A 15,181-nucleotide genomic window follows, 5' to 3' on the forward strand; every position below is an offset into this window, starting at 1 on the left:
TGTACATAAACTCAATGCAATTGCATGCCTGCTTCAAAGAACATATTTTTAGCAAATAGATATTAATTGATTTTTATTCTAGGACCTTGAGCCTGAGAAATGCTCAGCAAGCCATTTATCTGTGTGCTTTTCGAGCACTTGGCTAGAATAAAACTATTGTTCTACGATATCTTTCTCAAGAACTTTTTGCACTGAAATGTCAAAAAAGTTGTTGGAGTTTAAAGATTTAAGCAATTCTAATCTAGCAATATACTTTAGGGTTTGGGGTTTTTTTCCCTTTTCTTTTATATCATCCCTGAGTACCTTCCTCCTTTCCCCCCTACAAATTATGATTAAAAAATGTAGAAGTTAATAGAAATTACCCATTACTCAGAAGTAGAGAAATGAGCCCTGCTGCCTGTGGCCTTTTTCCCATAAACTTGTGAGCTTTATCCATGGTTCCCTTGCTGGAGACCATCACCTCCTGAGTGGTTAAATGTCTGCAGTAAGCATCTTCAACACAACAAACAGATGTGTGTAATAACCACCTAATAATGTTTTGCTAGGTTTTGCGATGGAACAGGTATGGTTACTGCTCCTGCTGACGATTAAAGTGCTTTCAGTGACTGCTCAGTTCAATGGATACAACTGTGATGCTAACCTCCATAGCAGGTTTCCTGGTAAGTGTTTAATAGACTTTTTTCTAATGGTTTCTTTATTGTCTTGGTTCAAAGCAGTGCTTATTTTTAAATACAGAACTTTAAATCTGTCTGAAGCCTGGGGGTAGGACTCCACGTTGAGTGTTAACTATCTCGGTGACAATGAAATTCCTTTAATGGTGTGCTTTACTTTCTTCTTAACTGCAATATGGGTCAAATTCAGTCTAGCAGTAATGAATACAACTCCCCTCACATAAGTGGGGTTTGACCTGCTTTTGCCAGAACTCTATCCTGTCCCAGAAATTCATCAGAGGCTGTGTTGTTGGAAAAGTTCTCTATAGATTTTAGAGCTTGGAACTTCTAACTGGGTTTTCTTTGGTGTTTTATCTGAGTAAGAGAAGATAATTATGTCCTGTTAGTGAAATAAAGAAATATATATCTATATTTGAGCAAAATGAAATTGATGGCAAAATTCAGCATCTCACTTCGATATTAAGGACTTGGCTAGGGACAGGTGAAGCAATGTGATGTATCTCTGAATTATGTACTCTCGTGCCTCTGTGAGAAAAAGGGAATTAAGTAATTTTAGGGACAGTAGATGTCTGGAGCTGTTAATACAATAAGAAGTAGAAGTCAAATCTCAGTTTTAGCAACAGGTGTATCAGGCTTTACTCAGCTAAAGAATGTCTTTACTGTCTGTTACATTGCTTTTCCTTCCTGTCTCAGTTGTTTCTTGGACAGAATAATAATAATGAAGAAAGCTGTGAACACTGGCTTGCTAATGTCTTGTGTTTCTGAGGTAGCGATTGAACTGAACAGTATAGTGATGAACTCTGTAGTATTGCACTGTAATACTTTTCAGTGTTATTGCTTTCTGAATAAAATAATAATAGTTCTGATTTTTTTGGGGGAAGGATCAGCACTTTTATTAAACTTAGACTGTAGGGTTTTTGCTGATTTACTGCTCCCTCTGTTACCACCACAATGCTAGGTGCTTTGTTGACATAAAGGCCAACAGTGGGTTTGATCCTTTTTCACTTAATTGATGCGAGTATGAAGAACAGAGAAATACCAAAGACATTGCCTCCATTCCTGACAAAAGCACTGTTTAACTGAGTGTTTTGCAAACTACTTCTACGTAAAAGTTTGACAGGTTTACCTCAAAAGTACTGAATTGTGCCCACCTGCCTCAGGTCTGCCTTTTGTAGTTTTTCTTGTAATTGTTTTTCTCTTTCAGGCTTACTGGGTGGATTGCAGCCTCTAGTAGAGGGAAGTTTAGATTCCTCTTTCTGTGCTTTTTAAATTTTTCCCTGGTAATTTTTTGTAGCAGCCCTGTGCCAAGGTTTTATATTTGCAATGTGATACCTGTGAATTGAATCCAGCACTTACTGTAGGTATTTAGGGGCCACTTGCAGTTATGCCTCATAAAAAAGAGTCATACCAGATTCCATGTCTGCCAAATCTCAGAGTCTTGGGAGAAAATCTGTTTAGGTTACAAGTAAGAAATTTTTTTTTCAAGTAAATGCTAATCCCATCATACTGCCCGTAGGAGCTGAGAGTTGAGTCCAGCTCTTTCTTGTTTGTGGTCTCAGGCAGTAAAGATTCAAAGGTTGGAATTTAATCAACAGTCTTAGAGCCAATTTTGAGAGCTAGAAAAGAAAAATACTGCTTGTTAGCCATCCCTTTGAGATAGAGGTGAAAACCAGATTACCCTTTTGTTCCAAAATTTGACAGGTATTATTTTCAGTAAGCAGAACGGATTGCTATGTAATGGGCTGGGACTGGAGGAACTGAATGAGGCTGCCGGACCTCTGTTTTCTGACTTCAAGAATCCTAGAAGATGGGTGAGAGAGCCTCTGTGGGGAGGAAAGGGCTTGCACTCACTATGCTTTCTTCCCCACTGCTCAGCTCAAGCTGTGGCTTTAAAAGTGATGGCCTCACTGCCTTCAGACTTCAAATATAAGGGGGTGGTGAGAGAGAGATCAAAAAGGAGAATGGATAGGACTTTCTTTGTGTTTCGTATTTGTTACACACATGAAATCTTCACTGTTGTCAGCTGGAATTCCAAACGTGGGGTGAGAATGGACTTTCTTGCTGAGGTCTGTGGTGTGCATATACTTGAGAAGCCATGGAGCTTTGAAGTTGTCTGGTCTTTTTTTTTTTTTTTTTAAATGCTGTGAGGAACAGAAGTTGTCTTCAGAAAAAATGAGAAATTAAGCCTTCCTAAAGGAACCTTGAAGCTCACCCATTTTTCATTTATTTGTGCTTTTATCATTCATTGCTTAGGTGACTCTTGCATAGTGATGGTGCTGCATAAATAGGATGATAAGTAATCAGGCAGGACTTTTGTTTCTGTAGTTTGTGGGTTTGTTTTAGAGTCTAGGTGTGCAATCATCAAGAAGGATGAAAAAAACAGACCTGTATGTAGTTGATTGAAAATTCTGTGATGTTTTATACCAAGAGCAAGATGTATTCTAGAGAGTATCTAGTAAGGTCAGATCCTGCTGTCCTTCTGAATGTACTTTGGTGAAAAAGGCTTTAGTTCTGCACTGCAGTAAAGCACAGCTCTTTTAGAAGATTTTTGGAGAATAGAGCCATAGCAGTCTGTCTGTCTTCAGATGAGAAGCACCCAATTTTGATTGAGAGGGCTCTTGCTGTAAGTATGTGCTGAGAACCAGTAGAAGCAAAGAAAATATTGCAGCTTTTTCACATACGCTATGCATTTTAATTCACTATCAAAGCAGTGATTTGATCAAAGAAGGGGCTCATGCAAAGAAGCTGGTTTGAACTGTAAATGTCTTTGCATGCCTCTTCCAGTGGAATGAATATTGTCAATGGCATTCTGTGGCAATGGTGTTCTGTCCTCTACAGGTTTTTCACCATCTGTTTTGCAGTGAGTCTTGGCAACATGTGGAAGGGTACCAGAGCAGTAGTGGGCAGTGGAGCTGTAAGCATTTGGCTCATGTTGCCATGGGTCTGTCCTTGATTCAAGATAATCTCTCTTACTGTAGTATCTATGTACTTGAGCTTCACTGTGTTTTGCATTTAACACTCCTGTGAGTACTGTTGGCTATAGGTAGCTTCTGTGATTTATGTCAAGAAGATGCCAAGTGATTTACCTTGATGGAAATTGAGACAAAGAGGTCATTGTATTTACAGGCCTCTTCAGAAGAGTGACCTTACCTTCAAGCCATTGTCTCTCTCCTCTTCAGAAAACAAGAAGCTTTTGCTGTAGGAATGCAAAACTTTTTTTCTTTAAACTTATATAGGAATAATATTTACCCTTCTACATTCACAAGAAATGACCCAGATGTTATATTTCTGAACAAATAATGTTGTTTCAATTACAGAATGGACTATTTTGGCAACAATGCTTCCTTGTGAAGTTTTGGGCAGAAAAAGTTCAGTCTGGGAGGTTATTTATCCTCCTGTATAGCACAAAGGTTGTTTTTGTACTGTATAGTCTCATTTCCCCTAGTGTCAAATGTGAATTTCACAATTGGTAATGATACCTCAAGAGATAAAGTAATATCCTGCTTTTTAAAAGCCTTGAAGTGAGTTATAAAATTAACTGAGCTACTTTATATTTCATCTTGCAGTTTGTTACAATCTGACTGTTTGTGCATTGGCCCAAATAACTGTAAAGACACACTTTGCCATTTGCCTTTCTGTACTGTTCCCTCTACTTCAGTATACTCATTAAATGGATCATAACAGTCCTCATGTAGTGAATACCAAGGCATACTGCTTCCTGATCTTTTTATGCTATGTTAGTGGAATTATGTATATGTACAAACCAGGACGATTTCATGCCAAATCACTTCAACTCCTGTCTTGCCTCTAATACCTTTCAGCCCAAATTTACACCCAGTGAGTAACATTTATCACCACATTAGCTTACGACTAGGTTTAGCCTGTTATTTCCTGCACTTGATTGTTTTGGCTTTAAAGCCAGCATTAAAGCTGTCTAAATTAAACTGCTTGTGCTCCTGTACCATGAGGGAAGATCTGGTTCATTGTAATGGAGATTTCATTTCCTCTTTGTTGTGACAATGCAGTGAAACAATTCATTTTAGAAGGCTTAATGGTACAGTATTGACTGAAGTTGTTCTGCAATTTTTAATAGCACTTAATCTTTAAGCAGATGTAATATATGAGCTTTTATATAAAGGAGTAATGTCTGTGTTTAACACAATGCAGTATGTCTTTTTGTAAAGCACTAGGGGAAAAAAAACAACAAAATAGCCCCCCCAATTGTTTGCAGGCAGAGAAGAGCTTATAGAAAAGCTATGTTAGAGCTCTAAAGGAAAACAAACTGTTACTTGTGCCTATGTCATAGCCTGATGGTTTTCCACTCCAGTACATAAAAATCTTCAGAACTTTGAGTAGAAGGTCAAATTCATCTGAGAAAGTTTTTTTGCCATTGTTCAAAAATTGATCGGTTGTAACAGTTGCTGTTTTCTAGGTTTTTTGTATTGTCATCATAAACAGAATGAAGGATTGCAAGACGCTTTGTAGTATTTATCATTGTCTTTGAAGAGCCAACTGATTTTTCATTAAAGTTAATGTTTCTTAAAAAAACCAACCCAACTTTAAAGATACAATAAGTTGTTCTGATATGCTGTTGATTGTACTTCAATGTCTGCACAGCCTCAGACTATGGTCTCATATGAAGTGGACTCCACTTGCTGTTTTCTACTCCATTGGAGTGCTTTAGTTTATGTGTGTGCTACTGAATGATTTACTGGTAAATTTTGGAGTAATGGTTTTGTTTTGTGGTAACTACATTACCATATTTCTTTTTTTCTCTTTAGTGAAGTTGTAGAGTCAAATATTTTCTTCAGAATAATGCAATTCTGACCTTTATATTCCCATATTTTGCTGTGGCTGTGGTCTAAAAATTGATTTGAAGTTACAACACTAGACTAACTGCTACAGTAATTTTATGGAGATTGGTTGAAATACATCTTCTTACAATGTCTTTCCCTGTATTTATTTTTTTTGCAGCTGAACGAGACATCAATGTTTTCTGTGGAGTACAGACAATTACTATGAAGATAAATTTTTGCACAGTTCTTTTCTCTGGTTATTCTGAGACAGATCTGGCACTGAATGGGAAACATGGGGATGCCCACTGCAGGGGTTTCATCAATAACAACACCTTTCCAGCAGTGGTCATTTTCATCATCAATCTGAGTACTTTGGAATCCTGTGGAAACACCTTAGTGGTAAGACAATATCAAAGTGAAATTGTAGTATAGCTGTTTATGCATTGGATCAAGTGAATGGCCTTGACAGCATTGTATCTTTTACAGATAATGTTTACAATGTCTTACCCAGCTAGCAATATATTGCACACATAAAAGAAAACCAGAGAAAGTAGATAATTTATAATCTTGATTACTAGTGAGAAAATGTGGTGAGACATAAATTTGTCGTCTGATTAGAAGGCATATTTTTCATTTTAATTTTTTTTTTTCCAGTGGAAAAACAAGTTTTGTGAGCCTTTTTAAAAAGTCTTGCTGAATGTGCCATAAATTTTGCTGAAAGTTTTTAAGTATCCACTTGAAAATTATTTTTAAGTGTGGGTTAGAAAAATGAGAGTTCCAGTCAGGGTACATCCTTCTATGCTCTCATGAGGCATTAGTAAGGCATTGGAACAGGCTGCCCAGGGAGGTGGTGGAGACACCATCCCTGGAGATGTTAAAAAAAGGGGTAGACAAGGTGTTTCATAAGATGGGTTAGTGGTTAGGGGTTGTAGGGTGGGTGGTTGGACTTGATGATCTTGGAAGTCTTTTCCAGCCTTGACGATTCTGATTCAATGAGAGCAGCTTGCTGACTGATTGACTGATGTATGTTCTGTGATAAGGCAGTGACTGAATATCTCAGGCAGTAATCTGTCCAGAGGGCCCAACCCATAGTAAACACCTCTGCTAGCAGCATCTTGTGGTCTAACACCTCCTTGGAAGATCTCGGCTCAATATGGAACCGCCTGGCAGCAAACTGAAGTTTTCAAGCAAATATTGAATGTTTGATACGCATAAAAAAGGCTATCTAACTGATTTATGACAAAAAGTCAAGATGTGGGGCTGAGGTTCAGATTTCTATATTTAACTCTGATCACTTAGTGCACAGCCACTCTGTGCTGTGGTGTTTTGCCTGGTGGTGTGACTTCTGTGTTGACATTTTATGTTGCTGTTTCATGCATGAATAATGCACATCTTTGTACAGTTAATGATAAGATCTCATCCTTAGCTGTGAGTGATTTTTTTGAACCAGAATCTGATCCATGAGCTGACTTTGAAGTCTGTTTTGCAGCAGTATAATTTCATTTTCTTCAGTGAAGCTATCTCACTCTGAAAGGGGGGAGGACAGGAAGTCATGTCTCAAACCTAAACCAAGAGAGAGGAGAGTTGTGCAGTTTGTGTGTGTATCACACTGTGTATACAAGCAGTGGTGACTTGTGCCAAACTATGAATAATTAAGAAAAACAAGTGTAAAAATATTTCTTTTTAAGGCTTCTATTCTATCTGGAATTCATTTAGCACTTGAGGATACCTGCCAGTTTTTATAACAAACTCTCTGTTTTCTGCAGGTAGTAGTTTTGCAAAACTGGGTTGAAATGTTTGATGTTTTCTGGACATGTTTGCCTCTAGAGTTTTCTATTAAAATTCTGATGAAAGCTAGTTCAAGTTCAAGATTCTCTTTATTTTTCCTGAAAAGCTGTAGCGCCTTCATGACTTGTAGTAGAAGAATTTGTTAGTAACCTGTTTTGGTGGAGTCAGTTACATTGTAAACTCCTTGACCTTTCTATTTGATTATAATTGTAAGAGCTTGATGTTTTAATACCAAAGCAAAAAAACCCCAACCAATCCACAATGCAAAACAGTCTGGAAAGTCCAAATGATTTGAGCTCCCCATGAAGCCCCTTGCAAGGCTGTACAGAATATAAAGTAGCAGCTGCTGAAAATACAACTACAAGTTCTCGTTATCCTTTCGGTTTATGCATGCAGTGCCACTAAGAAAGAGGATAAAGGAGCAGGAGGTGTTTTCTCTCATGTTCCTCACACTAGAGTAGTACAATCCCATGCATTTCTTGGCTGTGATTCACAACTGATTTTCAATAAAAGTGTATGAAAGACAACAGTTCAGACAGAATTCAGATAAAACTCATGTCTGTCTATTATACGGCAGACACAACTTATTATTTTTGAGGGCTGGGGTGATGAGGAAGCTAAACTGAGCTGTAGTTGGCTATACTACCATAGTGCTCCAGCCTGTGGCTTTTGGCATGGAATAGATCTGAGGAAGTTTGATTTTTGTAATTTTCCTGCCCTTTAGCAAATGTTTAGGTATATTACTCGCAAAGTGTATGTCTGCATCTGTCTTCTAGCCAGTTCTTCTGTAGCCAAAGGAATCAAAAGACCTGATGTGTATTCTCAGCTATTCAGTTCAAAATGTTACAGCCCATGTGCACTTCAGGATGATTCTTCCCCAAGGAAATGTATTTTTAAGTAACTGTGTACTCTAAAGCTATTGAAAGCATCTGTTTTGCTGGTAGAGTTATACAGAAGAAATAGAAGTCCAGTGCCATGTTAATTGGCCTGATTAGATATGTACTTACTGAGAAAGTAATTTGTGATACTTATCTGCTGTTTTCAAACTACCCTCTTACTCAGATCAGTGGCTACAGGTGGAGTGGGACTGGGCTGCTACAAGGAAGAAAGGGTGTCCTTCAGTTTTCTGGAGATCTGCCTGTTATTGCTGGCTCTGCACATTCTGAACCTAAGCAACACAGTATAGCATGTGTCCAGGGATGGAATTAAGGTTGCATTGGCAGTAGGGTTGTATTACTTTTCAGCTCTCACATTTTTGACAGTGTTCTTTGCTCATAGATTATAATTTAGAATTAGAGAGCTTGTGAACTGTGTATGTATGATTGTGGTGAAATGAAAAACAGAACACAGGGCACATGTTATTAAACTAAGTTAATTTTTGGAGGATTTCCTGAAGATATCTTTGGGTAAGTTATGGACTAAATAATCAGTCTCTTTAGGTATCTTTTGTTCCACAGTTAACTTTCTGATAATTTTTTTCCCCTGTCTCCCTCAATAGGTATCCTCAGCTCGAGGTATCAATGCTTATGGAAATACCTCAGTGGTACAGATAGGTAATGTTTCAGGCTATATTGATACACCAGACCCACCAACAATTATCAGCTATTTGCCTGGGCTTCTGTACAAATTTAGCTGTAGCTACCCACTGGAGTACTTGGTTAACAATACCCAACTTGCTTCGTAAGTGTGCTTTTCATTTCTATGTGTTTCATTCCCATGTTTATGTAAACCCATACATATATGTATATATGCCTACACACCTAAGTATATTCATGGCATAGCAGTACTGTCAACATAGCAACTTTCAGCAGCGTAAGAGTAAAGGATGAGGAAAAAGCACTGAAAGAGGAGGTGTTGCAAAAGAAAAGAAAATTCTGTAGCATCATTGTATGAGATAACACAGTTTATGAAGAAAGCCTTAGATAATGTAAAACTTCCCTTAAAATTCAGATGTTCTAACAAAATGGTAGCAGCAAAAAAAAGGAAAATAATGAAATAATTTGTAAGCATATGAATAGAGAGTGCAAGAAAAATATTTCAGTGAGTAAACCTTGTACATCACAAAAACTGGGTTCCTTTTTGTCACTTTGTCCCTCTGCTAATTATTTTTTTTTATTCATGTTTTCAACAGTATCCATTACTTTCTGCATAGTTATTCTTCTGTCAGTGTTTCCACTATAAATTCCTTTTTTTGAATTTTATAACCCAAATGCATAAATTAAAAGCTTGTGACATGACTTGAAATTTTTTTTAATGATAAAAAACATTGAAGTATGTAAACACAAATATATCTTTCCTCATTATGGTTTTTGGCTTCTGGCTCTGTTGTAGGTCATCAGCTGCTATTTCTGTAAGAGAGAATAATGGTACATTTATCAGCACTTTGAATTTATTGCTTTACAATGTGAGTATGAAATACAGTATGACCTGGATGGAATCCATATCTGTACTATGTGGGTGCAAACTGTTAGCAAAGTATAGACTCCTCTTCAATGTTTGCTATTCCCCTCTCACCCCTCCCATAAGGAGCCAGGCCTTTTATTTGGGCATCTTTAATTTCTGAGTTCCCTTGTCCTTTTGTTTGCATTTACTTGTTATCTTGGATTTCTGTGGCTACTTTTTGAGAAGAGAAACAGTCTTTCTGTCCTATATTTATACAATTCCTCAGTTTACAGCGCTGGCTTTCAGGTTGCAGTGCCATGTGACTAATCAGGTGTAGTAATAATACTCCAGAGTGCATGCAATCTTGTGTTTGCATTTGTTGTGTATATGTGCATGTGTGTGTACATGTGTATGGGTACAACTTCCTCTTACAGAAAGTACTCTGTAGAATTCTGTAAAAATATCCTAGACTTCTTCCCTTAGGAATAAGCTGTAGCACTTTTGCTACAGGTATTTTTCTGTTCAATGCTTCATCAGAGTGTTTTGATTACTTGACTTTATAGTGAAGATGTGAGATTTGTTCTAAATCTACAGCCCACTGTACTTGTTGCTATATTGTGGACTTTCAAGATTGTAAGGGTTAATTTTGACAGCTTTTATTTCATACTTCCTTATGGTTTAGGTAATTTAACTTGAATATACGTTATTGTGTAAGCTTTTACTATGTAAATATGGTGGTGAGAATAAAACATGAAAAATGCATGGACGTCTACTTAACAACATTAATCCCTGAAATGATATTTTCCAGCTGATTAAAATTTTTATTAATACATTTTAAATACCTGATTTAAATATAATTTTTTCACAATGTTTTCGTAAATTATGGATCTGATTTTTTGCATTATTGTTCATTCCATCATGACACTGACTTATAATTCATGCAACTGATTTAAAAGTCAATGCTTTATGCTTCGAACATAATGAGCTATAAATACTGTAACAGAATATTTTCCAAAGGCAGGCTTAAAAAATAAAAGTCATGTTTGTTTGACAGAGCAGAGCTCCAAATAACAATTTATAATCTGTTAAAATGAAGAGTATACTTTTCTCAATTTTAAATAAACCTGTGACCAAAAAAGATGGGGCAAGATGAGAGGGTAGCCAGAGCTCTCCGTCAGTACAAGCATTGAGCACCACATATTTGCTGCCTTTCAGAGCCCAGTTCTGCACACAGTCAAGTATAAGTGCTGTTGACTCTTGTACTAAGCACATTTTTCATCAAATACCACATGCCAAGTAGGGCTTTCATGCTCCCTACCCCAGTGAGTTTACAAGTCTACCATGAACAGTGGTGTCTTACCTTCTGATTTCAGTTGTATTACTTACTCTAGCAAGTAATGCTAGCAGAAATAATACTGCTAAGGCTGGCAAGTTGAAGTGATGGATATGTTCTTCTGGGTGCATCCTATCCTAGGGCTGGGTGCATACACACACAGCTTGTGCATTGCCTGCAGGGGTGCCTCTTGAGACACCCATGGTCTTGCAAGCTCTGATGCTGTGGGCTCACTTGGTCCTTGTTAGAGAGTCCTGGTTTTGGGAGGGGCCTCAAGGCTCCTGTCCACACTTGGTATTGGTGAGGGGCTGTGTGCCAATGTGGCTCTTGACTGTGAGCAGCCATACTTTCAAACTTTAGCTCTAGTGTCATTTCCTAACATTGACTCTTCATCTCAGCTCATTTAAATCTTCCCTCACAAGGTGATGTTCACTTTCGCTTTGTGGTGTTAGCATGTATTGGTGCTAGGCAGACAAGAGGAGCCGTTATGATAGATTCAAAGAGTTTATAGCAAAACATTCAATGGGCTTTCACAGACCCTAACTGTCTGTGTGCTTTTGGGCTTGCCTGTAAATGTCTGTCTAAATGAATAAAAAGTACTCTTTAAGAAAAAACCCCCACAACTACTGAATGTAATAGTCAGAGACATGCTGTAGACTTTTTAATCAGTTTGCAAGATGTGACAGAGCTATGTGTTAGAGGAATGTATAATGAATTTTAAAAAAGGCAGACTTCCCTAGTCTCACTTGAATGAATCTTCAAGGACTTGCTCTGTGTATGTTGCAGAGCTGGTCATTCATGCAGGTGTACCTTCCAAGGCCTTGGATGCTGCAGAGATTGAGTATTGGACATGCTGTGAATTTTGGCATTGTTCCCTCTGAAAAAAAAACCCACCTTGATTTATGTGCTTAATCCTTCTTGTTGCTATTAGCTGCTGCTCTTGGTCTTGCCTGCCCCACTGAACCTGGTCAAAATTCTGTTTAACAGAATTTTTCTTATGTATTGAGTGTTTTGACCTCTCACAAGAAGTCCCAACATGCTGAGTCCCTGTGCTTTCTGCATTAGTAACTTATTTGACTATTGGTGACATTACTAATAAGTACATTTTGGTATGCTGAATTAACATCTGTCACTTAGATCTGTTTCATGGCATTGTTGCTGAATTAGCATTAATGGTTCAGCCTTTGAACAAGAAACCAATAAAACAGCTGTATCTATGTAGCAGTATAAGGGCAATTCACATTTAAAAAAAAACATATAGATATCTTGAAACAACATTTTGGAAATATTAGCATTTAAATGAAAATGTTTGTTACTTGGAACCTTCAACAAGCCAATTTCCACAGAAACTACATTTTGGATAGTGGAATGTGTCTGTTCCCCCACACTACAGCTTAAGATGCATGCAACCTGGTGGTATGACTGTCTCCACTAAATCAAATAACTGTAGCAACCTTCTCTGGGAAAGGGTTAACTGTGACAACCCAGTTAAGCTCCTCCTTTAGAAAGCCACAGTAGCTACTATTTTTGCCTGTAGGCAGTGGAAGGCTTACTGAGGTGTCAAGAAATGGTACCTTTTCTTTAATCACTGATCCAACTACTTTGTAAAATCCTAAATAGATGCCCCAAAATAGTTAACTATTTGCATAGGAGTAGCCCAGTTAAGTGTTGCTGATCTTTACAGGTAAACGCTTTGGCACTGCTTTTTGCTTCCTTCCTTATGGAGGACAAAGTAAATGACAGTCCTACATATAATGGTTAGAAAAACTGGATGGGAGTTCAGTCTGTGGATGCAGATGAGTTGCTACAGTAGGATTTCTGGTACACTGAGGCAATCTTTGTTTTTCAGGATTCAACCTACAGCCAGCAGCTCCTTATTCCAAGTACAGGTTTACCTTTGAAAACCAAAATATATGCAGCTGTAAGAGCAACCAACCTTGATGGCAGGTACCATAAAGGATGTTATTTCTTGTCTTCCTTGCTATTCAGCTCTTGGTGTTGAAAATGTTTCTGATTTAGAAGCAACTGTCTTTTATTACAGCATTTTGTATGTTAAAATAATGGTTGGTGTTTGATGATTACTGCCCTCAGTTGGAGGGTGTCAGATGAGTGCATATCTTGCTGCTGATCTCATTGTGAAAGATTGCCTTTATTGTGCTTTAAATCCTATATTGGTGTTACTTAAGAAAGGGCCTCTGTAAGATCAACTGAGAAACTCCAAGGCTTTTAAAAGTAGGATGGTTTTGATTTCTAGTCATACGCGGCCATGACTTCTGAGAGGAGGCCGAGGCCTACAAGATGTACTGGCATGGTGGCTGACATGTCTGAAACCAAATTGTTTTATACAATTCTGCTGCTACAGTTTACTGTTTAGTTTTGTAAATTGTGGGAAGAAACAGGTGGTATCTTGGAAATGCAAGATGATTTGTACCCAACCCATTAAATATAGTAACTTGGCTTGAATGTAACAGTCTGCATTATCAGTTTGTACACTTGCTTGTACTATCTTTTAATCTTATCTTAGTCACTCTCCACTTCTACTCTTATGTTGCCAGTTTCCCTCATCTTTCACTTTGCTCCCTGTGCAGGTGGAATGTTTTGATGGACTACTGTTACACCACGCCGTCTGGTAATCCTAGTGATGATCTTCGATATGATCTTTTTTTCAGGTAAGACTTCTGCAAACCCAGTGTTTTGTGGGTCCTTCCTTTAAAAAACAGTTATAAATCTCTCCGTTACTGGTGTTCTAAGCTGCCTGGAAAGTCTAAGCAATATTAGCAGGGAGGACCAAGGGCTCGGCTTGCAGATAGCATGTCAGGACTTAACTTGTTTGTGAACATCTTTGTTGGAGATATGGACAGTGAGACTGAGTAACCTCAGCAAGTCTGCTGATGATACCAAGCTGTGTGGTGTGGTTGACACCCTAGAGGGAAGGGGTGCCATCCAGAGGGATCTTGACAGGCTGGAGAGGTGGGCTAGTGCCAACCTCATGAAGTTCAAGAAGGCCAAGTGTGAAGTTCTGCACCTGGGTTGGCACAACCCCAGGCACAAATACAGGCTGGGGGGAGAATGGCTGGAGTGCAGTCCTGAGGAGACGGACTTGGAGGTGGTAGTTGATGAGAAGCTCGACATGAGCCACCAGTGTGTGCTGGAGCCCAGAGAGCAACTGCATCCTGGGCTGCATCAAAAGAATTGTGGCCAGCAGGGCCAGGGAGGGGATTCTGCCCCTCTGCTCTGGTGAGACCCCACCTGGAGTGCTGTGTACAGCTCTGCTGCCCTCAGCACAGAATAGACATGGACCTGTTGGAGAGGGTCCAGAGAAGGGCCACCAAGACGATCAAAGGGCTGGAGCACCACTGCTATGAAGACAGGCTGAGAGAGTTGGGGCTGTTCAGTCTGGAGAAGAGAAAGCTCCAGGGAGACCTTATAGCAGCCTTCCAGTACTTGAAAGGGGCCTACAGGAAAGCTGGGGAGGGGCTTTTCATCAGAGAAGATAGTGATAGGACAAGGGATAAGGGTTTTAAACTGAGAGAGGGGAGATTTAGATTAGATATCAGGAAGAAATTCTTCACTATAAGGGTGGTGAGGAGCTGGAATGGGTTGCCCAGGGAAGTTGATGCCCTGGAGGTTTTTAAGGCCAGGTTGGACGAGGTTTTGTGCAGCCTGGTCTATGGTAGGGTTCCCTGCTCATAGCAGGGGGTTTGAAACTAGGTGATCTTTAAGGTCCTTTCCAACCTTAATGATTCTATGATTCGATTCTACATATAGGCAAGTGCAAAGTCATAAGAATTATGAAGGTAGAGAAGAAAGCATCTAAAATGACTCTACTAGAGATACCACAAACATCCAAATGGCTAAACTGGCCTTTATTTTACCAAAGGAACCCTTGTGATGAATGACAATGATATAAAATATCATAGACTCCAGCTCAGGAAAGCAGTTAAGCAAATGATTGAAGATAAATAGATGCTCCTGCTGCTACTCCCAGTAATAACATTTATTTGAATTGGAACTTTGAAAAGCATCTTGGCAGTATCTCAGGTAAAATTTTATCAGAGGTGATTGCTGGAGAAATACTGTCTACGTTTGGAGTTATCTGTCTATACTGGTTAGCATACCTGATTACTTTTTCCTTCAGGTCTCAAGTTTCTTTGGGCACTGGAATTAAATGATACCTTGGTTGTATCTGTGATGTTGCAAAACAAAACAAT

General features: G+C 38.6%; 1 protein-coding gene across 1 annotated transcript in view; it reads left to right on the forward strand.

Moving 5' to 3' along the window:
• Positions 1 to 553: 553 nt before the first annotated feature.
• The window catches only part of ZPLD1 (zona pellucida-like domain containing 1), a 21,582-nt gene continuing 6,954 nt past the window's right edge, over positions 554 to 15,181 (forward strand). Inside the window, exons 1-6 of the mRNA XM_009993355.1 lie at positions 554 to 659; positions 5,646 to 5,866; positions 8,754 to 8,935; positions 9,587 to 9,659; positions 12,820 to 12,917; positions 13,559 to 13,639. Of these exons, the coding sequence (XP_009991657.1) occupies positions 554 to 659; positions 5,646 to 5,866; positions 8,754 to 8,935; positions 9,587 to 9,659; positions 12,820 to 12,917; positions 13,559 to 13,639 (761 nt within the window). The remainder of the gene's footprint in view (positions 660 to 5,645; positions 5,867 to 8,753; positions 8,936 to 9,586; positions 9,660 to 12,819; positions 12,918 to 13,558; positions 13,640 to 15,181) is intronic.

Source organism: Chaetura pelagica, unplaced genomic scaffold (genome assembly GCF_000747805.2).
Source record: "Chaetura pelagica isolate M959 unplaced genomic scaffold, ChaPel_1.0 scaffold101, whole genome shotgun sequence".
Classification (NCBI taxonomy): Eukaryota; Metazoa; Chordata; class Aves; order Apodiformes; family Apodidae; genus Chaetura; species Chaetura pelagica.